Source organism: Seriola dumerili, unplaced genomic scaffold (genome assembly GCF_002260705.1).
Source record: "Seriola dumerili isolate Sdu_G_001 unplaced genomic scaffold, Sdu_1.0 BDQW01000226.1, whole genome shotgun sequence".
In the NCBI taxonomy this organism is placed as follows: Eukaryota; Metazoa; Chordata; class Actinopteri; order Carangiformes; family Carangidae; genus Seriola; species Seriola dumerili.
This window is the reverse complement of record NW_019174481.1, coordinates 4,659,529-4,683,033: the sequence shown is the minus strand read 5'-3', so window position 1 is coordinate 4,683,033 and position 23,505 is coordinate 4,659,529. Positions and strand designations below refer to the sequence as shown.

Below are 23,505 nucleotides of genomic sequence, written 5' to 3'. Positions count from 1 at the left end.
TCATGTTGTTCTGTGTGCTGTGATCACCAGTAAGGGTAAATATAGCTCTTTTGGCAGAAGTCTGTTAAGAGGATCACAGCTCACAATAGGTGGTCGACAAACAACAGATATCAAAATTCCAAAGAACCTGCTTGTGGATTGACATGTGCACATATGCACATGCTGCATGCGCGCACAGATGCACACACACCTACGGCATACACACTCAAGCGAGAGACGACACCTCCCCTGAGAGCCTTCTCTCCACCTTGCAGGTATAATTGTGTTTCAGCTATGCTTTGCTCCTCTCCTCTCAGTTGTGACTGGGCCCCAGATGAAAAGCCATAATTAAAAGAGAAAAGTTGTGTTTGTAGCGGGGAAGGGATGGATATGGAAGAGGACAGGATGAAGGAGAGAGAAAGATTAGCCACAACAAAGCTTCATCAGGCTACAAAACCATCTCGAGTAGCTGGGAGACAAAGGACTCGGATGCGCCTTTATCTCCCAATAAAAAAGTCTTCCAAATCCCTCTGGCTAAGCTGCCATAACTAAAGCCTGCCTTTGGGTAAGGTGCTTGCTGAATTTGTTGGACAACAAAAGCAGCAAAATATGTGAAGATAAACCAGACTTCCTGAGAAATATATATACCTCCATTCATTTTGTGCGAAGAAGTAAAAAGTCAAGTGCCTCAGCTGTGGCATTTGAGAAAAGGTTACTTGGTTATGTGCTTATTTTGTTTGTGCGTGCACAGACGTGGGTGAGTGTCTCGATGAAAGCATGAAGAGGATGGTCATTTTCTCACTTTGCAATTTTGTGATGCAAATGAGATCACAGATGGTAAGAGATAAGACTACCTCTATCTTTCGAAGTTGCTGTGCTATCACTCACAACTGAAATGCCAGGCAGTTAAATGCGAAGACCAGCTGCATGCAGAGAGATGAGTTCATTTGAGAGACAAACTAGCTCAAACCTCCTATGACCCTCACATACTGTACACTACAAGACACACACACACACACACACACACACACAATCACACCCACACACACACACACACACACACACACACACACACACACACACACACACACACACACACACACACACACACACACACACACAAACAAACAAACAGTACACACTAATAAAATATGAATTCACAGACCATGCATATGCAATTATCTGCCTGACCCCTGAATGGGGGATTATTGGAGGTGTTGTTAAAGTGATAGTGGACAGAACAATACACTGCAAAATGAGCACAAATGTCAGTGTGTTATAACATGTGCAGAGACCACACAATGTGCACAGGGATGCATGAAAAAGAGCCTGCACCTCTGGGGAGGAATCAGTGCAGACAGGGCGCAATAAAACTGAAGATACATGGCTACTGTAAAGTATATGAGGGGTTTTTACATTGAAAACAACTGCAGGGCATTATTACAGGCATATGTGGCTGATAAAGCAACCAAACATCTTTTGAACATCGTTTATCTTGTGGTGTACAGTTTACGATACCATGGACAATTTACAGCACAGTTTGCAATAGGTAAAGCTCCTCAGCTTGTGTGGCACCAAATCATGTTGATTCTCTCCTTTTCAAACATCTGGAAGGGCTTGTCTGAAAGACCCTGTTAGGCTCCTGAAAGCCTCTCACATCAACACAGAGAATGTTTTGCATGAGGGAGTTTATTTTAAATACCTGTCTTGGGATAAGAGCTAGTTTCTGACAAGTAAAGAAAGTATGCCTGCGGGACGCCTGAACCTCTGGCCTCCCTAATCCTGCAGAATGACTCCGTAATGTCCACACTCTGAGTACCCCATTGGAGGGAGGTCACCCAGCAGATGCCTCCCCAGCTAGGTCCTTCTGATCTTATTGCCCTGGGGTCTGTGGACTCTAACACCCCTTTCAAGTGTTGATTTTGTTCTAAAGAATCCCACCGAACCGATAAACGCTGCGCTCTGTGTGAAACTGGAATCTCAAAAGATACTGTATCTGGCTGCTTTCGAGGAAAATAAGCATTCCTAGTCATAACTTTGCTTTACTTTATGATCGGATTAGTGGATAATCCTGTCTACTTTCTGGCACAGATAGGGTTGGTTACTGTTAGGGCAGATGGGAGTTGATACAGCAACTTTTGGAAGTTAATTAAAGTTTATCTAAACACTAAAAGAGCATAAATCGACATTCCCTTATGTATAGGCAGGGCAGTGCTTGGGGGGGTTTCTCCAGACTCTGTGAAACATGGAAATCGACATTGAATATAGGTTAAAAATTACAAGAAACATTCTGTTATTTAAATAAAAATCTTTTGCTAGCTTTGAAACCGTGTCCTGGGTTTAAAATCAGCTCAGTTTTGGTGGAAGGAAACAAGTCACTCCTGTTGGCTGATATAGAGTAGGAATAGAAAAGTGCAGGTTTATAGGCAGATTAGAGCCCGGCAGAGTTAGGAACCAGGAGTGTTTGAATCAGTCAATGTTCCTCTCTGTGTACCAGAGGTAAAGAGAGGCAATTTGTCGCCAATTGCTTGACGTATTCTCCTGGTGATAGGAGCAGAGAAGCTGTTAGGTAACATCTCTCTCCTTCCAACATCTTCTGTCTGTTTCATCTGACTCCGTTCAGCACACACAAACACACACACACCTCATCTCTGACTGTCATTCTACACATTTCTAGAAACGTGCTCCTTAGCAACCCCAACACACTAATCTGCTGTTGATTTACTCTCTTTGTGGGCAGGCTGTATAATGCTGCAATCCAGACTCATTTTTTTTTCGTGCTGGAGGTGCTCTGTTTGCGGCTTAGCATGTGTGATTGAATACGGTCCTATGTGATCAATAGAGCTCATTAAATGTCCCTGTGGGCAGTTGTGTCACCCTTAGGCCCTCTCATAGATTGCTTTTACCTGCAGTCTGCTCTGCCTTATTGCTTCAAGTGGTTCCAACTTTGTTTGCAGCATAATTAATTTTATAATGGAATTACTCAAGCCTGGGATTTGCTTGCTATTTCCCTAAATGTACGCTGAAGCATCCATTTGTTTCGCTTCAGTATGAGCTGTGGGTGTTTTGGTGTTAGAAGGCCTTGGTATAGCTGTATGTTTGGGATGGGCGGGTGTTAGACTGCCTTCCAAAGGGAGGCTGAAGGAAACAGTGGCTGCACCTGTTGTTCCCTGCGGTTGCTGTGTGGTGGGGTCAGCACCTGCTCACACGGCTGCTGTGTGGCTGTCTGTGTGGGCAGCGGGGATAACAGGGAGACCATTCACACCCGCTCAGACTGCTGTCTGCAGCCCCTCTCCCTCAACGCTCGTTCACTCTGTGCTCTCTGCTCCATCATTTCTTTTTCTGCCATTTACATCCTCTGCCTATCCCCCTGTAGCCTTTATGCCAGATTGCTATCTGCCACACTTTATCCTTTGTATCCCCCAATCTGTCTGTCTGTCTGTGTTTCTGTCTCTTCATTTTCTCCTTTTATTTTTTTGCGACTCAAACCACCTCTTTTTTTTGCCTTTCGACTCGCACAAAAACACAAACATCAACAGTAGCAGCTGGGAGCTGTTATAGTCCTCCTGCGGAACTCGATGGCTTTTAGTGTGAAGGATGAAGTTGTTAACAATAAATTACATATATCTACTAAATCACCTTAGCAAGAGCTTAGACGGCAGTGAGTGAGCATTTAACTTGTGCCATAGAGGTTGAGAGTGTGCACTGTGGTTATGGGCAATTGAGGTAGCAAGTTATTGTAAGTGTAGCCATACAGGACACATTTTGGACAATGGGTAACCTGTATTTTAGAATATTCATCTGAGTAATCCTCAGTTTTCTAAAGTCAGTCGGTCTTATAAATTACTAATAACTATATTTCTTTGTCTGTATTTGGACTTTTCTCTACATACCAATACAAGCCTGCTGTGTGCATGTATCATGCCACTCCTGTTACTCTACTGTGAGTGATTAATGACATAATCAATTGACTTTATGGCTTCCAAATCATCACATCTGACCTTTACTCTTGTTAACAGGAAACCTTAAGCAAACATTTAATATAACACGTTATTAGTTTGCACAGGGGGGCAATTAAATATGACATTTTAAAGCATTTAGATCACGACCTATGATCCGGGTCTTGATCCCAATAAGAATTTCAATCAGGCTTTGTGCTCGTCCTTGCAATGCAGTGTTACAATGTATAAGTATTGCCAGCTTTTTTTTTTTTTTTTTTTTTTTTTTTGCTGAGACATCACTTCAAACCTACGTGTCAAAAACACTGTAAGATCGTATGCAACACGTGAAAGAACAATGATATGCAACAAAGATGTGCTCATGATATGCAAATTAAACATCAAACTTGCAGCAGACACAAAGAGCAGTTCATGTCCACAAAGGTCCAGACGATGCCAAGCAGACATCTATTGGTTAACCCGGAGGAGTGATAATGCAGCATCGCGTTTGGTGGTAATAATAAAATTGCGCACATGCTGTATATACCTGTTCACCCCATCCCTGCCACCCCATACCCCCCGCCCTCGTCTCCCCCACACATACCCTATCCATCTCTCAATCCCACCATTTGGCACACTCACCGCACCAGATGGCCAGGTATAGGGAGGCTGAGGCAGGTGCCAGTCGCCAACTCGCCCTCTCCGGTCGCTTTTCTTCCTCTCTGTGGAGAAAAGGGTGATGGATACCACGGCTCTCCGTGTCCAAAGCCTCTCTGAAATAACAGCAGCTCCTCAGCCGCACCTCACCTGTCTCTTCCCTCTACGGTTCCTGCGCGTCGCCGTAGCATCACCGTTTACCGAGCGCGTCCAAAACGCCCAGTCAACTACAAAACGTTTTTTTTTTCCCTGGAGAGAAAGAGTCCGTTGTCTAAAGGTGTAAACAGGAACCTGTTAGGATTTTCTCTGATCCAGATTACGTTCTCTTTCCCGACAGCCTTGTTCAGAGCAGACCCTTGCAAAATCCCAGATCCTGCAATTGCGGACTGTATTAAGTCTTCTGCCAGGGGGGACCGGCCAGTTGTCTGCACTTGGTCAAGCTACGGCTTGAAACCAGCAGTCAGCAAAACGTAATCCCCTTTTTGAATTTACAGTGGCGAGGTGAAATGTCCAACGTAGAGCAGGCACAGTGACAGCAGGGGCCCATAATTCACACCCCCTGAAACACAGTCCTGCAGTGGATCAATGATGAATGGAGGACCTCTCTCTCTCTCTCTCTCTCTCTCTCTCTCTCCCCCTCTCTCTCTCTCTCTCTCTCTCTCTCTCTCTCTCTCTCACACACACACACACACACACACACACACACACACACACACACACACACACACACACACACAAATACGTGTTTGATGATGTTCAGGAAAGTTGTGACTAAAAACATAACATGAAGCTTCATTGGAGAATAATGCATGTATTCATAACGTAGTAGACTATAAAATACTATAACAATATAGTATAACAATATACTTACTTTATATCTTACAATAGAGTACAAAGATATTTTGAAGATAAAGACATGCACCCACACCAATTTAGACAAATTATCAAATAGGATATGATATATTTTTGGGGCTGCACTGGCTCAAGGGACAATAAGTGAGCTCCTCTCCATGTTAAAGTTCTGTATCTACGACCAAACAGCAGTAATGTGATGAGGGGGTAATCAGTGTCATTTGCTATCATGAGTAAAAAGTGTGTGATGGATCTGTTTTTCAAGTCTGAGAGATTAGGGTGGGCAGGCAGATGATTTAGAGGCAGTAAGTAAAGATATAATAATGCATGGAAGATACAGACTGCTTCTAGAATATGATGCATTATTATAGACAACCTTACGCTATTACAACTATCTCCCACTGGAGCTGCTGCATCATAAAAATGTTGTTTAAATGTTAATCCATCAATAGTATAAATCCAATAAGATACTAATCTTTATCAAACCAAACCAAACCAAAAAGGTCAATTCTACTGCATAATGAGTAGCTTTACTTTTGATACATACAAAAACATTTTGCTGATAATACTAATGTGCTTTTAATTAATATTTTAAGTGCAGGACCATTATAACTGAGACAACCCATAAATGATCTTGTTCCATCTTTGAAGTTTTTAAATATACAGACTAGAGTAAACGTAAACTAAAAACATCTTGTTTGTGTTACACGCTCTATAGTTTTAATTGTTACTCAAATTTCCATGTTGGTTTGAATATGTGCTTTACGTTTTTTTTGCTTTTTCATTTGTTCTTGTTCGTGTTTTATTTCATTTTATATTTTTTCTATTATATTTGAGTGCGCTATGTTATGTATCATGTTTTATGACAGGATCCTATCAACTGAATTTACTACTATTGCCATCTTATCTTAAAAATAATTCATACATAACCCTGTATAGATTTTTCCTCATTATTTTGATATCCGTAGATATATGCGATATAAATGTGATGATAATCAATTATTCTCTGGCACATTTTTTGAAGTTTTGAAAAAGGACAACGACCTTACGTCACTTCCGGCTATAGTCGGACAGTAGTAGAAAAAAATATCTGGTTGCCATGAATTTCAGCTAGCTAGCCACCGACAGTTGTCAGTACACTTGAGTAAAACCATCCATGTCAAGACACAAGAAGGATTGTCGAAGTCTTGTGCTGCTTCTGTGTACATATAGGGGCACACCAGCCTGCCTGCCGACATACTGTGAATTGGTAAGTAGCTAGCTTTGAGGCTATCATGCTAGCGAGCTAGCCGCCGCCGCTAGCTGGTTGCTTTGCTAACGATAAGTGATGATATTTTGACTGTTAGCTGTCATAAAGCAGCACAGTGGCTATTATCTGTCAATCGATGCAATACGTCGGTTATCTACATTCCCAGGTGTCGGTATGCTAAACCAACATACCGCTCCCGTAATATCCCCTTCATCACTGGCTAACATTAGAGGTTAATATCGTTGTTAACCATGTAGCTACATTAGCACATCAGTCGCTCTCTGTGTTGAGGGGGTGTTGTAATTAGTCACCAGTGTCCACGATCACATCAGGGCATCTGAATCACTTTAATCCCGCAGTAAGACTACAGCAGCCTCAATACATGGATTAGGTATATAACTTTTACCAAAATAAATGCTCTTTCGTTACAGGAGCTGTGCAATGATGGCACTAGCAACTGGCGTTTAACCTTTTTAATGAGTCCGTGTTGTTTATAATCTTTGAATCAAGGTTATCGCTTCCTCATAGCTGTGATGCCAGGTTACTATTTACCTTTTGCTGAATGTCTATGTAATTTGTTTGGTTCCAAATGCTATATGTTACAAAGCTTCCTAATATTTATTATCTGTCACTCAAAAGCCCTAGAAAGAGCAACATTAAAAGACTAGGGCAGCTAAGTGGTCATGCCATTGTGACTATATATTGCCATATACAGTTTATTGTCTCATGATTACAAACCATTTTAATGTTATCTTTTCTTTTTAACTCAAATCCAGCTGGCTCAGTGACTAGAGCAGAAGACCTTGGCACCATTGTGTGCCAGTTCATTTCGAGACCCAGGGATTTCTGAATCCAGGTACGTTCACAACAGAATTTCTGTGCAGGATTTCTTCCAGGAGACTTGTTAGGGGAAGTGGTAAGATCTTTTTATTTCTACTTTTTCTAACTTGTAAGTCTTAGCAAATTTCTCCTCTGATTAATTACTGCAAAGTGAACATAAGATTTGATTGATCAATCAATCACCTGATGAAATGAATCTGCAGATCATGATGCATTTCATCTATTTTTCAATGTAGTTATTAGGTGACTTTTTTTAGCACTCTTTTTTTAGGTGTCCACTGCTTGTTTTCCCTTAAGATTGATAAGCATAATATTATATTTAAAATGTAATAATTCCCTCTGACTAAAAGTGAAAAAAAAAAACAAGTGGGAAACCCTGCTGTGAATTAAAGGTGCAAGTCCTGTTCTTATTATGTTTTTCCGCAACCGACTTACTCTCTCTCCCATGTTTATTTTTCTACCAGAAGATGAACGGTCTTTCCATACGAGAGCTATGCTGCCTGTTCTGCTGCCCTCCTTGCCCCAGTCGCATTGCAGCCAAACTGGCTTTCCTGCCTCCAGAGCCCACCTATGCCCTTCTCCCTGACCCAGATCCAGGTTCTGGAGCTGGAACTGCACCTGGATCTAGCTCTGGAGCTGCCCTGCCATCGCTTGGAGCCCCAGGACTGCGTTCTCGACTGGGCACTGGTAGTGGAGGTGACAGAGGAGGTGGAGGTGGCAGTGCTGGAGGAGGAGGAGGAGGAGGAGGTGGTGGCGGCAGTGGCGGCGGCGGTGGTGGCGGCGGCGGTGGCGGCAGCAGCAGCAGCAGTGGTGGCGGCAGTGGAAGTGGAGGTGGAAGTGAAGGCAGGTGGAAGCTGCACCTCACTGAGAGAGCAGAGTTCCAGTATTCGCAGAGAGAGCTGGATGTGACAGATGTATTCCTGACCAGGTCCAGCCGAGGGAACAGGGTTGGATGCATGTACATTCGCTGTGCCCCCAATGCCAGGTGAGACACACGCCACCCCTGAACACAGTGACACTGAATGTTCCTCCACAGACACGACACACTGTATGACTGTGTTTTGCTTGTGCTTTTATCAGGGAAGCCTGCCTTTCTACAGATATACTATTCTCAGTCATACAGTTATATCCCGCAATTTTCCATCAACTCAGGGCTTTCCCGTTCAGCAGTGTTCCTGCTTAACCTCAGCCTGCTGCCTAACTTCTTTCTTCTTTCTTCCTTGCCTCTTCGTCCTTTGTCTCTCAGGTTTACAGTGTTGTTTTCTCATGGTAATGCAGTAGACCTGGGCCAGATGAGCAGCTTCTACATTGGCTTAGGCACACGCATCAACTGCAACATCTTCTCCTATGATTACTCAGGCTACGGTGTTAGTACTGGCAAGCCCTCTGAGAAGAACCTTTATGCTGACATTGATGCCGCCTGGCATGCCCTGCGCTCCCGGTAAGCTGGCAGAAACTCTCCGTTCCCGTCCACCATGGGTCCGAAATTAACAGCCAACAAGCACCAAATGCCAGTTAAAGTGTCTTTAGTAGATAAATCAGTAAGGGTCACTCACATCACCGGCCAGTAACATTTTGTGAAAATAACATTTGGTTGACTCAGTTTTATACAAATTTATTCCCTGCTGACCATGGTATCCTCTCCGACCATCAGCCAGTCAAATCAAAGCTAAACAATGGCTCTGTATCAAAGAGGTTGATGATTGGGTGTCACATGCTGAGTTCTACATGAAGTGGCAGCATCTAAAATTCCTCTTTTATCTGTTGCCAGTGTGGTTAATGAGTCTTATGTAAGTAGAAACTTAGCATTTCCAGATGGCAACATAGAAGAAATTTGAGGCCACTGAAAAGTTAAGACTTAAATCCAACAAACATTTATGTTATACAATATTCAGAATTTACTCACACTTTATTCTGTAGTTAAGATAATATTTAAACAACTGGGGTAAAATGTTGTATTTTTGTCAAAAATGGCTGGTAATCATTATTATTACATTTCATTTTTGTTTGTTTATGGCTTTGCAGTCCTTGGCAAGTGAGCCTTCCCACTCTTTGCTTATGATGTTCTCTTTCAAACTTGAGTGTCATTGTTAACGTGAAACACACAGGTTTTTGTTCCCATGTGTTGACAGGCTCAATTATCCATGATAATCTGCATATGGAAATTTACACCCTTGCACATCAGTCCTTTTGCACTTAACAGTCATGTATTTACAGGATAAAAGTGACTCTTTCTGACATTTTATACTGAAAACTGTGTGTGTGTGTGTGTGTGTGTGTGTGTGTGTGTGTGTGTGTGTGTGTGTGTGTGTGTGTGTGTGTGTGTGTGCGCGTGCGTGCGTGTGCGTGCGTGCGCGTCTGCGCGCGTGTATGTGTCTGTGTGTGTGTGTGTGTGTGTGTGTGTGTGTGTGTGTGTCCTCAGGTATGGCATCAGCCCTGAGAATATCATCCTGTACGGACAGAGCATCGGCACAGTGCCCACAGTAGACTTGGCATCACGTTTTGAGTGTGCTGCTGTGGTCCTCCACTCTCCTCTCACCTCTGGTATGAGAGTGGCCTTCCCTGACACCAAGAAAACATACTGCTTTGATGCCTTCCCTAAGTAAGTTTCTTGACTGAGAACATATTTTAGTTTTATTTTCTGTGTTGTCAATGTTTTAAGTATATTATTAGAAAAAAAAATTAAAGTCACATTTCTTGTGACTTCTTCAGATCTTTTCTGTATCAAATACTCATTAGTTATGTAATGAGATTCACTGTATATAGTATATACTATGACACAGAAATGTGTCTAACATCTGAGATCTTTCTAACCTGATGCGCTGATTCCCATCTGGGAAGGCTTTGTTGGAAACTGTTTGGAAAAGGGCAGGTGCTTTCCAAACACATCTGGCAGATGATTGGATGAACCATCTATCACTGGCTAATTTCAGCCAATCAGATTCTGCTTCCCTCTCATTTTTTTCACTACCAGTGGAGCCTGTTGGTAAATCAAACTCTTGCAGTAGCCATTCGGAAAAAGAGCGAAAACATATTTTCTGTAGAAAAAACTTTCAGTTTCGTTCTTCACTTTTCTTTCAATGAAGAAATACTCTCCAGTTCTGATATAACTGATTCTATAGCAGCATCTACGCTAACCTCTTTAGGAGCCGCCATTGTTGTTAACAAACAGTTGCTTCTTGCTGTCGTCATACCTAAGACATGCCCTTAGCTGTCAGTAGTTCCTCCCTTGTAGGACGCTGATTTATCTGGACCACTGTGGTTCGGGCCACAAGTGAATAGCTTTGAGCCTGGCAAGATGGTTTCTTGCCTCTGGGAAATCTAACTGCCTCTCGAGGTTTAAGATCTTGCCATACCATCTTAAATCAATTTATTCACACCTTTTTTTTGTCTGGTTATATTAGACCACTGTGGGCAATGCATTATGGCATAAATGAGTATACAAGATTTTGTTTTATTTTATTTTTTATTTTGATCCCTGTTGGTTGTTACCTTGGCAACAGCTACTCTTCTTAGTGTTCATATTGTGTTGCTGTAAATGTTATGAAGTACCATGATTTTGTCAGATATTACATTCTTGAAAACATAACCTGCCATCTGGTGATTTTATGTGCAAATTGAATCACAGTGAAATTTTCTGAAAAATTGACTTTATCACCAGGTATTCCCATAACATGTATTTAGTCCTATTTTACTTTAACAGTGATTGCTGGTAACATAATTAGCATTTGGAGGGACAGCAATGAAAACCTGTCATTATTGGAATCTATTGTACCTTAACAAAGCTGACTGCATCTGCTGTTTTTTTCTTTGTCAAAGAAGAAACTCAAGTCAACAGGAGTGAATGTTTGACGATTTTAAGACAGATTTTCGGTGTAATGTCACTTCACTGTATCTCAGACATGTTGAAATTAATGCACATTGTCATTATTTGTCATTGTTCAATAACGACGGAAAATTTAATCTCTTGCCTGATTTCTATAAAATCCTGTGCTATTAGTGCATTAATTACCTCCATTATTTAAAATTTTCCACCAGCATCGAGAAGGTGTCAAAGATCCCATCTCCAGTGCTCATCATCCACGGTACAGAGGACGAGGTGATCGACTTCTCTCATGGTCTTGCCCTGTTTGAGCGCTGTCCCAAGGCCGTGGAGCCCCTCTGGGTGGAGGGAGCCGGTCACAACGACATTGAGCTTTACAGTCAGTACCTGGAGAGGTTACGGCGCTTCATCAACCAGGACCTGGCTGCACAGCATGCCTGAGAAACAAACTACAGCCTCTCTGCGTTTGTATGAATGAGACTGTGTGCGTGTGTGTGCGCGCGCGCGAGTGTGAATGAGTGTGAGTAAGAAAGAGGATGTCAGTGTGTTTGCAAAGTATGGGTGAGAAATAGACCTAAAAAGGATGTGTGAATTTTGCCACATCTGTGTGTCTTTGAAGCAGCACACCTTAAGGTTAATTTTCAACACAACCTATCTTTTGTTCCCTGTTTTAAAGGTGAGAACGTTTTATAATCTCTCATTAGCCGTATCCATCTGTATGGTGGAGTGTGATGAAAATGTTAAAAACAAGAACTAAGATGAAACAAATGTCAGTTTTTAACATGGTAAAGATTGTGAATTGCAGCTTTAAAATGTGTTTACTCACATGAATTGAGAAAGAAAGAACAATGTGCTTTGACCCAAAAGGCACACAGATGTAATTTTAAAGTGTGATGTGTTGGTGAATGTATGGATCATCAATGTGTATGTTGAGTGTATATTCATATCTCCATGGACCTGTGACACCTGAATAATATGTGCACATGTGTGAGTTTGTGTGCGTGCGTGCGTGCGTGTGTGTGTGTGTGTGTGTGAGCGAGGCAGTGCTGAAAGAAATGGTCATCCTGATAACTCGACAACTGCAAGTGGAGGATGATTATGGGAACTTATCAATAATTGTGTTTTTTTTTTTTCTTTTTTTGCAAGTGTATGTATGAAGAATACCTCCACAGCTTGACCAGTTCTCTCTCCAGTGGACAAACCCTGGTCAAGCATGTGTCCCCCCCCCTTCCTCCTCCACTCCCTGTTTACCTGTTAATGGACATCCATCTGACTGCCAGGGCATTTCCCAAGTTGTTGTCCAGCTAACACTAACCTACTCTTTTTGTGTGGTTTGGGGGTCCATCTTCTTTTCTTTGGTGTCGTTACGGCGGATACACAAGGACTAGTCTGGAATACTGTCATAGCTTGTATGGCTGTTGGGTGTCTCATACTTTCCGCTCCCTCATTTCTGACTTGTTGAAAAGATCACAGGATGGCCAGCTTCCATTTAATTTCCTGGCTGTGCTGTAATTTAAACCTTTTACTGTCCACAGACTTGCAGCAGCAACTTACAGGGAATTATTTTGATTTCCTCGTATTGCTTTTCCCACCCAGTCCTACATATTCTGAACAAGAATGATGGTGTGGTTGAAATGGAAGCAGGTCTTTGAGAGCCACACTGATGATATCTCTGGGTATGTGGATATTTCTTAGGCATTGAAACAGCGAAGGTTGACTCTGTAATTTTCATGTCACATTAGATCAGTTTGCTCTAAACAGAAGGCTGTAGCCCTTCAGTGTTTGCTGATGTGTGACGTTTTAAGGCTGGGCTGACTGTGTTGACTTAGTAACAGCAGGAGTAAGTCAGATCTAAAAGAATAGGTTGACATTTGGGAAATGCAGCTATTGGTTTTGTGTTAAGCGTTAAATGAGAAGACTTATACCACTCTCTTCCAGGAAGTGACTGTATACATAACCTGCCATAAAACCACAGAGGTGCTGGTAGGCATGAAAGGCTAGTTTTTTGTTACATTTGGACACAGCCAGGCAAGCTGTTTCTACCCTCTTGATGCTAAGCTGAGCTGATGGTTACTGGCTGCAGCGTCATATCGACCATACATACGTGAATCATTTATCAATCTCATCATCTAACATCTTCTGTCTTCTCTACAAGAATGAGAATAAGCATATTTCCCAAATGTTAAACTATACCTTTTAAGTTTGGTTGTCAAGGATGGCTGTGAATAATTTGTAGAATAATTTGGTGAGCAGACCCTTTTGGAGGCTGGATTTAGAGGCTTTTGAAGGTATAACGAGACGGAGTAGCTGCTCAGTTCACCAAACTAATAAGGATTATGTCCGTTCAAAAATAATCATGCTTCATCAGAGTCATACTAATTAACTTGTCGTCTTACAGCACAGTTTGTTTTCCAAGTCTTGTTCCAGTAGCACTCATCAGTTAGACAGCCTCCTGTTCATATTCACCCTCTGCACATTTTCTTCTAATGTTTTTGTCTTGATGTAATTAATCCGAACGTGTTTGTCGTAGTGTAGGGCCATGGACTGTTTGATTCAGAACCATGCGTGTTGATATTATGACTAACAATGTGATTCAGACCGGGCACCAGGATGGGACATCATGTCTATTATAGCTCTGTTTTAATCTCCTTGGCCCTAAAATGTAGGAGCTCTCTTATGGGTGGCAGCACGCTTCATGTCTGACACAAGCCATATTTGAGCCTCTCACTGTTGGTGTGGTGCAGGTTCCACCACACAAACCTTTGCACATCATCACACACACATGCACACACACACATGCGCACCCATACACACATTCAAACACAACATGCACACACATAATACACGTACTGTACTATACAGTATATTTACACATTTATATATATCAGATCAAGCATGACAAAAGCAGGTCTTAAGTTCAGCACTATTGTACAAAGCATCCAAAGTGTAATAAGGGTATAAAATGTAAGTTTGTGTGTCTTCTTCATTATTATTGACTGTCTTCTACAGGCCAGCATTAAGGATACTAGCATCCCGTTTGAATACGTACTAATAGGCCCTGTGTGTAGACCTGAAAAAGTAACTAACTGGTTGTATAGTTGCAGGCTAGCACCACATTTCAGATCTACACAAGGTGCCTGCTGCACAGGAGACCCATCAGTTTCAGTGATAGTAGCTGCGATTTGTTAAAGGGAACATGTACTGAACTAGCACTGATCTGATTACTCCATTTTGGGAGTGCGAGAGGGTCTTAGTAAGCGGTGGAAAGGCTACCAAACACCACTTGCTTGCTGTCATCATTTTGAACAGGGAATTTCTCCAATCTCATCCTGTGCTTTGTGTTTCTGATTATGTAAATAATGAAAATCTGTTACCATCTTGAACCAGGGATCTGAGCTGTCAGAAGAATTAGAGAAAGCTATCGCTTTTCTCTGAAAATAGAAGTAGGCCTCAGTTTTTCCTGGACAGGTCGTATTATCAGGGAAACCACTGGATCCACTTTTCATTCATGGGGTTTGGTTCAAGAAACGGGGTAGGAATTTGCCGTTTTATTGATGCACCACTATGGTTGACGTACATTGTATCCTCTGGCCCTGAATGTTTATTGATGGGGGTGGGGGGGGTGGAACAGTGAAAACTGTATGCATGTCTATTGTGTTTTGCCGAGCAAATGACGGGGTGGGACGTTATCTCTATTATGTATTCTGTGTGAGGATAAAGCTGAACTCATGGCATTGGAACATTGAAGCGCTTTTAAAAAAAAAACAAAAAAACGGGACGTTTATTTGAATTTTTTTTATTGCTGATACTAACTGATGTATTGTTATGAGTTTTGTGCTAGAGTTTGAGTGGGACAGTGGTGGGCGGGTGGGTGGTTGGGGGGCTAGACCATATTAGTGGGCTGTTTATATGGTTACTGTACTTACCTATTCTATTCTTTGTATTATTATTTGTAATTTTATGTTGCTTTTTTGAACTGAGAATATGATGTAATGAAATTAATTCATGGGACTGAATCTTGACCTTTTTATGGACTACAAAATAATAAAAAGATCACTTATGTACAAAAATATAAAACTGCAATATTTTAATGTACATCATGATTTGTACAGCACTGACACTGGGTTTTGAATAATACATAAAATAATGCAAGCTATCTTACCATTGGCTGGAATCAATACAGCTGTAAAAAGCCTGGACAAATTTGAAAACGAATACATTTAAAACGTGGGATTTTCCAGGCCTGGAAAAGTTTTGGAAAATAGTTTCATAAATAATTTAATGCACTTGGTGAATATCAGTTTTGAACATAGCCAGTGTATTTTTTTGAATTCACGCAATATTAGAGCTTACATACAATCATTTATATACCATCACAGGTATTTTGACATCACATATGTACTTTTCAAGTATACACAGAATTAACTAAATGTTTGCTGATGAAAACTGATTTAAAGGCATGGAAATCATTTGGCCCAAATGTGTATGTATCTAATTCTGCAGTATTGATTAGCATGATTGATATTCCATAAGGTCAGTTGCAAAATTTTTATAACATTTATTTTCTGAGGAAATTTCAGTTCCTGAACTTATTCAGGTGCAGTGAAATCCTGTCTTGGTATCTCATGTATAAATCAGGTTTAATGGAAGTGACTGCCCCCTGCTGGCTGATATCTGTCATCAACCGTCCTTCTCTGTAACACTAGACTCCAGTAGTTAAATTACACAAAATTAAACCTCAAATTCAAAATATACAATCAATTTCAAATCAACCAACAACAAAATGCTTCTTTCATCTTCTTGTTAAGATCAATCCTGTTGTTTTCTCACTGCTGTAGATTGTGTTGATCCAAGAAACTAATGGTCAAGACTCCAGCAACCTCTGTAAGCTGAGCTCAGCTGTTTACTGGCCAGGAAATAAACATGGCTTCAGCAGGATGCCTCCATATGGCTCAGTGCAGGAGAGCCTGACTTCAGTTTTTGATCTGTCAGCAGAGAATCAGTGCATGCCTAACAGAAAATTCTCTGCCAGCACAGTCGGTCATCCATGTAGTTCACCATGTGTGGCCTGGTTTAGACATCCCAAAAGCATCTTACTGCTGACTCGCATCACATGCATGACATTGCACTAACACAGAGGTTTACTACTGTGACTGAACTAATATGTGCAACATATTGTACTACATGTCAAATGAACAGAGTCTCAGTGGTAAGATGCTTTTGGGAGTCTGTCTAGACAGGGTTCAGTGTAGGATCTTAATAAAGTGGTACATTGCATGAGTTCCTGAAAGGATTTTTGTCACAATTCTCTGCCACTGGCTACGTTTCTTGGTACCTGCAAAGAAGAAGAAGCAGGCATGAGGAGAGGACAAGGTTGGAGGATATATACATACAACATTAAACTATCATAAATATTACATTAAACATATAACTTCACGTTGTAAAAGCATATGTTAACATATACAGACAGGTGACAAATTAAAGGAAAAATCTGAATAAATGAGTGGAGAAACATGAGTAATGCAGATGCTCGCAGCTGCACTGCATGGTACAAATAAGCATTTAACATCCCATCATGCTCTGTGGCATCATGTATAAAAATGTCAAGATCAATCAAGATGACAAGAGGAAAAGACCTGAGCTGCCTTGAAAGAGGGTTCATTGTTGGGGCATGGATGGCAGGAGCTTCAGTCACAAAGACTGCTCAACTGTGTTTCTATTTTTAGTGTTTCTATAGGAACTAAAGAGTGACTAAAGTGACATCTGCATTTAGATCTATCGGAAGGCAGCAAATTGGAAAGTGTGGTTGACAGCGCACGTGATGACCGTGATGCTCGTGTGTAAGGGAAAAACAGAAGAGCAACTCTTAGCGAGGTTGTCAATGCAGGATGTGATCAGACTGAACAGTTTGTCTACAGTTACATAGCGAGGGATAATATAGTAGGGTTGCAGTGAATAAACCCCTCATTACAAAGATGAATGAACACTTGAAGGTTCAGTGGTGCAAAACCGAGAGGCACTGGTCTTCAGAGGCACAGACCTGCATGCTTGACCCCTACAGTGAGGGGATCTGTTGGCTCTGTTACAGTGTGGGAGGCATTTTGCTGGCCTGGTTTGGTTCCACTTGTCCCCTTAGAGGAAAGGGTCACTGCCAATCAATACAAAGTTGTTCTGAGTGATCACCTTTATCCTATGATGAAACACTTCTATTCTGATGGAAATGGTCTCCTCCAGGACGACAGTGCCCCCATCGAGGGGTCACCGTGTGGTTTGATGAGTATGAAAATGATGTGAATCATATGTTATGCATCAAAGTCACCTATGGGAGATTTTGGAGCAATGTGTTAGACAGCACTCTCCACTTGTAGAATCAGCGTCAAGGAAGACTGACGCTGGCACATGGTGGCCCAACACCTGACCAAGATGCTTCATGTTGGTTTCTCCTTTTATCTGTCACCTGTCTGTACAGTTTTAAACACATACTTACAGAGTGGGTGTGACTCTGCTGGAATGTATTCAGTTATCTTTTGTCCCCATTGCTGTTGTGAACCTGCAGAACCACTCTGTTAAAGTCTAATCTGATCAGCAAGTGATGGTTTTAAAAGTCGCCAAAACCGGTTTAAGACATCTAAGTAATTTCCCCAATGGACTTCCTTCTGTGCGTTTCTCTTGACAGTCTTCCCTTTCCTTTTTTTTTTACGTTTGTGTGACCACTCACTCTCTGTGGTTAAAAGACAACTCAGCCAGGGCTCCCAAAGAGTTCAGCTGCTCCTCCAGTGCTGTGATCCGTAGCCCGATGTACCCAGACGCCAACAGCAGCAACACAATTCTGCAAACACACACCATAATGTCCTGAATGCCGTGGATTTTTACAGTTTTCCACAACAGTGAATTTTCACTCAGAAAGTGAAAGCGCAAGCTGAGCGCACAGTCTGAGATGGGTACATACTGTTCAGTCCTAACAATAGATATCAGTAAATTCTATCTGTGTGGAGCCGGAGTGAACATTGTGTGAAAATATTTCTATAACTGAGTTGTCTCAAGGATTACATATTTTTCTTTTCCTTGAGAGCTTCAAGCAAATCCAAAAAAGTCAACATATGATAATGCACATCTGCACTGTGTTTCAATAAAGTTATGTTGGATCTGCAAAGAATTCTACGAAAAAACAAAAGATTTTTTTAGATGCAGCATTTTTGAGATGTACAGTATATGTTGGGGGGTCCCTCAGTTGAGCCTCCCAGTGTGTGTCCGATATTGAGGGGAGAGTTGTCTGAAAGTCCCAGCTTAAGGAATAAAAATCCCTTACACCTATTTTTAACATCTATGTTTACATTCCTACAGGGTCGTCTTTCACCAGTTTTCCCTTAACAGATTTAACACAGCAATAGCAGTGAAATATACACCTGTGTACCAAGCAGCAGAGAGATGGACAGTGGAGGAAGAAGTAGTCAGATTCTTTACTTCAGTAAGCAGCAAAACCACAATGCAAGTAAACGTCTGGCATTCAAAACCTTCAAGTATCGAAAGTAAACAACTTGTTTACTTCAACTGTTATATTGTAATATATTATATTATTATATTCATATTATGGATGCATTAAAGTGTATACAACATTTTACTGTTGTTGTGGTTGAGGTGGAGCTTATTTTAGCCACTTTATAATCTACAATGTATAAAGTGAGCATTCGCTTTATATGTATGTAAAGTAACTGCCTACTAAATAAATGTAGTGGGGAAGAAAATTTGTGTATTCATCTCTGAATAATAATGAAGCAGATATATAAGGTAACATAAAATGAAAACAGTGATGTGCCTTAAGTGCTGTAGTTGCATCAATGTAGTTTTGTAACATAAAACTGGAGATGGAGCACAACCTGTGAGAGATGATAATACTCACAGCATCATGTAGATGTAGAAGAGAACGCTGAGATTCCTTATTTCTCGGAGGAAGAAGAACGGCGCGACCATCTCGATGACCCACCCAACCCATGAGTCAGCTGGTCAAGACAAAAATTGTCAACTCGTTATTCTATAATGACACTTTATGACTTCTGAGTAAGTTGAGTAGATAGTACAGTACTTGTGTGTCTGTTTGTGTGGGGCCCACACAGACCTCTGTCATCTTCATCTATTAAGCTGCTCTGACGAGTGGAGCTGCATCCTGAGGGACCTGAAAAAATAAAATGTCAATACCCTTGTCACATGCAGTGGCATTGCTAAAATATTTCAGCTTAGTAATAAACGCCATTTTCAATAGAAGTCATTATTGAAAAATGATAAACATTATTCCTCTGGTGCACAAGCCAATAAAAAAACATTAACTAGCAGTGATTACTCAGTTCCACACTTCACTGTCTGTCTCCTCCATCTTTCTCTCACCTTCACTGGAAAACAGAGGGAAGCCGTTGTCAAGATTAATTCTGTTTTGTCTGGTCAGATCATGATCAATGCTGTCCTCAAAACTGGACTGACTGGAGACCTGCAGACAAGGACATGGAAGCAGAACAGTTAAATCATCTGTTTTCATGCATCACACACTCATTTTCATTCAGCTATAGCAAGATCCCCACTCACCATGTCATGATCGGCTTCGTTCTCTCCAGAGGAGAGATGAGGGCTGCTGTTTGGACTCCCCTGGTGCTTTACACAGACACAGAAACATTGGTTGAAAAAAAAGCCCTTTCTTTAAGAATTAATTGCTGTTACATGCATGCAAACTGAGGGGAGCACCTATAGTACCTGTGCATTTGAGCAGACACTTTGGAGGAGATGGTAGCACACCTCACGGTTCCTCAAGGAAACAAATGAGTACTGAGGAAGCAAAAAGAGGCAGGAGAGAAGGTTAAACCTGACACAGAAGCAAACTATGTAAACGCTCAGTGTTAAGGAAGTTAATTTAACGTCTTGGTAAGGTGTCAGGTTTACAGCAGGCATTTGCATAACATGTTTCCCGTCTTTTCAGCCTGGTTTTCCTCTTTCCTTTTATTGACTGGTAGGTAACGCAAGAACCTACAGACCCATTCGTCTCAAGCTGAGTTAACTGCTATTCTTCTTATTAATTAGTGTATAAACCTGATTAATGAAGAAACTACATTGGCCATTGTCATATACTGTACCACAGGGTTTGTAGTTTAAGCTACTTTGAACTAAATGAGTCATTGTACAGTCATTATACAGCAAAACACATACAAAACATCATTCATGCCTACACATCTGATCACTCTCTCTCACTTAAAAAGATCCCATTAATGATCTATATAGAGTTCTGTGGAGGAGGAGTTCAACAACAGAGAGGACGTCTGTTTAATGGAGGTTTTATGATTATAATTCCCCGAAGCTGCTCACTGTCTTTCTGAGCCAGGAGCCTCAAGAGGTTTCACAGTGTCACTGAGCACCTTCAGATCGTACAGGCGTTCAAGTCTAATAACAGGCTTCCCATCCAAAATTTAACTGCACCATTACACAGTACACCTGTAATGCAACAATGTATGTATTTGCAGTTTATAGCACGATATCATTCGTTTTTTACTCTGAGGACTTTACAGTCGGTACAACATACTGTGTTGCCCAAAGTTGTAGGTGGAAGCCACAGTGCTCTGCATTGAAAGTGCAGCAGAATGATGGAAAAAAGATAATGAAATAAAAATCAAATCCTAAAAGATAAGAAGAAGAAGAAGAAAAAAAAGGTATATATTGAAAATAATGTTAAAAAATGAGTGTGGTCTGACCTTCTCTCCTTCAGCAGTTTGGATAGACAACACAGACAGAGCAGAGTTATGTTTCTTCACATGCCTGACACTGGACGCAGGAATCACCACCTAGAATGTGTTGAGAAGAAAAATCCCTTTACACTTGGTGGAACCGTTTGAGTGTGGCCTGAAACATACACAACCATAAAGCTCAAGTTGTTTTATCCTGTATCAAGGTTAAAGTAATTTCCCTGTGTCAAGTAAAGTGCTGCAGCCTGAATGCTGGAGATTAAAGTGAATTCCCAGGACAGATAATGTTAATGTTGGCGGCTCCTTTACAGCCTTGGGGACACGTGAGCATATTGTTACTAGAAAATTAAAAACGCATTCGTAAAATTGTGATTTTGAATCTGACAAAAACTCAAGTCATGCCACAGCTGTTGTGACATTTCAGTGTTAATTAATTTCACCAGTGTGGATTGGGCTGTACTTTAATGCGTCTCAGTGTGTGTGTGTTACCTTGGTGTCTTTGAGCAACACGGACGAGTAGAAACACACATGGTTCTCAGAAAGAAAGAGCTTGCCATGATACAGCACCTCCTTCTGCAAAGCACAGATGAACACTACAACAGGGAGATGCACACACATGCGCGCGCACACACACACACACACACAATTTGAAGGTATCAGTGGGTGTTTTTTTCAACGGAAAACTGCAGTGTCACCTATACCACAGAGACATGCCTGCTGAATCATTTACTAAAGTGTTTCAGCTCCTCATTCACTGCAGACAGAAGTGAAAAAAAAGGACACAATGTGATGTGATTTCCATAATCAATACCAACAAATAAGTAACAGACCTGTGGAGCTCAGCTCAACTTACTATGTGTCAGGTTCTCCCCCTCAGGAATCTGTTGGAACAGCTTGTGAAAGCTTTTATTGCGCTTCAGGAAGCTCTGTGGGAAAAAATAGTGAAGAGTTAGTGAATAAAAACGCGACGATAGCGGTGAGAGAACCAAAACAGTAAAGCAGTGAGTCGGACAGATAAACAATGAGCTGAAACTCGCTGTGGGGTACAGTGAAGCTGCAGGTTCAGATGATAATTGTCTGTTTGATACACTGTTTAGTAAAAAATATTACTTATAACTGCTCTAATTCTCCCTGTGCTTGAAAGAAGTGTGATAAAATATATACGTATATGCAGGAAGGAGCAGGATGAGGTGAAGCAGACTTACCTGACTGTTGATAAGTTCATTTGATCGCTCAAGGCTCTCCTCTGTTATGGTCTGTTCCCTAAGGATACACAAGAGTTCAAATGCACCACTAACACAAATGAGATAAGGAGTCTATCTTTGTCTAAGTTCAAAATTTTAATCCATCTCTCACTCCCTGAATGGTCTACCTGATGTTGGGGTCCAGGCTGTGACTGAACTCCTGTATCTCCAGTCGGGCATCGTTCAGAGTCTGTCGACTTTTCTTGCTGCCAAACCTGCTGTTTCTTCTTAAAGTAAGGCCTCCAACTCCGTCCAGAGAGCTGTCCCAAAGAGAGCAGGAGAGATGTGTCAACAACGATGGTGCAGCTTTTATATGGCGCACACAGGTGAGACAGGTGAGACAGATATAGTGGTTTAAAGCAAAGAAATCATACGAAAATACAAATAAGCCAATGGAGCTTTCCCATGAGTAAATGTGTTGGATTTCAGAATTCACTCAGTGGATTAAAACAACTGCCACATGCTTTCGGTAAACATTTCATTATCTTTGGTTTCATTGTTTCATTGATTTTCCAAAGACCATTCATCATGTTGATCATTCACAGACACAGAGTTTCTTACATAAAGAATCAACAAAAAGACTCTCATGTGTAAAATCAGAGTTGTTAACTGAAGAGTAAAATGGGTAAAAGAAGTGACTATTCTGTTGTTGTTTGTGAATCCAATCTAACATCTCTGTTGGTCTGAATAGTTTCTTTATGTGAAAGTAAAAGTTAGAGCAGCTCGAGTCCTTGAAGAACCTCTTTGAACACCAGCTGTGTTCTCCCCCTGTGCTTGAGCTCACCATCAGACCATTAGACCTGTGGTTAGTTTGCTGTCTCTGGGCAACAACAAGGGTCTCTGGAGAATGGTTTCACTTTTGTAAACCAGCAGCCATAAACACTGGCCACAAACAAGAAGATGCTGCACACCTGCTGCTTAGAGCGGTGCTTATCTGGACTGTTGGTCAAAAATAACAGACGAGTACAGTGTCTAATGTCTAATTTCAACAAAATTGTTAAGAAATAAATGTGCCAGAAACACTAAAATATTCATACTCACACTGAGCTGTCCAGTGAGAATCTCCTGCTAGATTTGAGACTCATGATGGAAAATTAAATCTTCCAAGTCATTCACACGCACACACTTAGATGCATGCAGCACAAGCCTATAGCTCTCTAGTTCTCTCAAGTTTTAGTTTCCTTTACTGGAAGTTGCTCTA

The 23,505-nt window shown here is 41.3% G+C and overlaps 2 protein-coding genes across 3 annotated transcripts; one reads left to right on the top strand and one right to left on the bottom strand.

Moving 5' to 3' along the window:
• The first annotated feature begins 6,511 nt into the window (after positions 1-6,511).
• Positions 6,512-15,364, top strand: LOC111228784 (protein ABHD17A-like). The gene is made up of 6 exons (XM_022754816.1): positions 6,512-6,675; positions 7,452-7,531; positions 7,980-8,500; positions 8,762-8,956; positions 9,938-10,117; positions 11,554-15,364. The coding sequence occupies exons 3-6, from the start codon at positions 7,983-7,985 to the stop codon at positions 11,777-11,779; spliced, it is 1,119 nt and encodes a 372-aa protein (XP_022610537.1). The 5' UTR covers positions 6,512-6,675; positions 7,452-7,531; positions 7,980-7,982; the 3' UTR covers positions 11,780-15,364.
• Positions 15,365-15,410: 46 nt separating this feature from the next.
• On the bottom strand, positions 15,411-23,505 carry LOC111228786 (GRAM domain-containing protein 2B-like). 2 transcript variants are annotated; one of them, XM_022754817.1, is made up of 13 exons: positions 23,346-23,505; positions 22,433-22,564; positions 22,266-22,323; positions 21,914-21,986; positions 21,550-21,653; positions 21,070-21,159; positions 20,081-20,152; positions 19,916-19,981; positions 19,721-19,820; positions 19,422-19,511; positions 19,239-19,338; positions 18,057-18,167; positions 15,411-16,673 (listed from the first exon to the last, which is right to left on the bottom strand). In XM_022754817.1, exons 1-13 carry the CDS (start codon positions 23,387-23,389, stop codon positions 16,658-16,660), a joined length of 1,056 nt encoding a protein of 351 aa, XP_022610538.1. In that variant the 5' UTR covers positions 23,390-23,505; the 3' UTR covers positions 15,411-16,657. The 2 variants fall into 2 exon arrangements, with proteins under 2 accessions (XP_022610538.1, XP_022610539.1); XM_022754818.1 differs by having other exon boundaries at positions 19,455-19,511.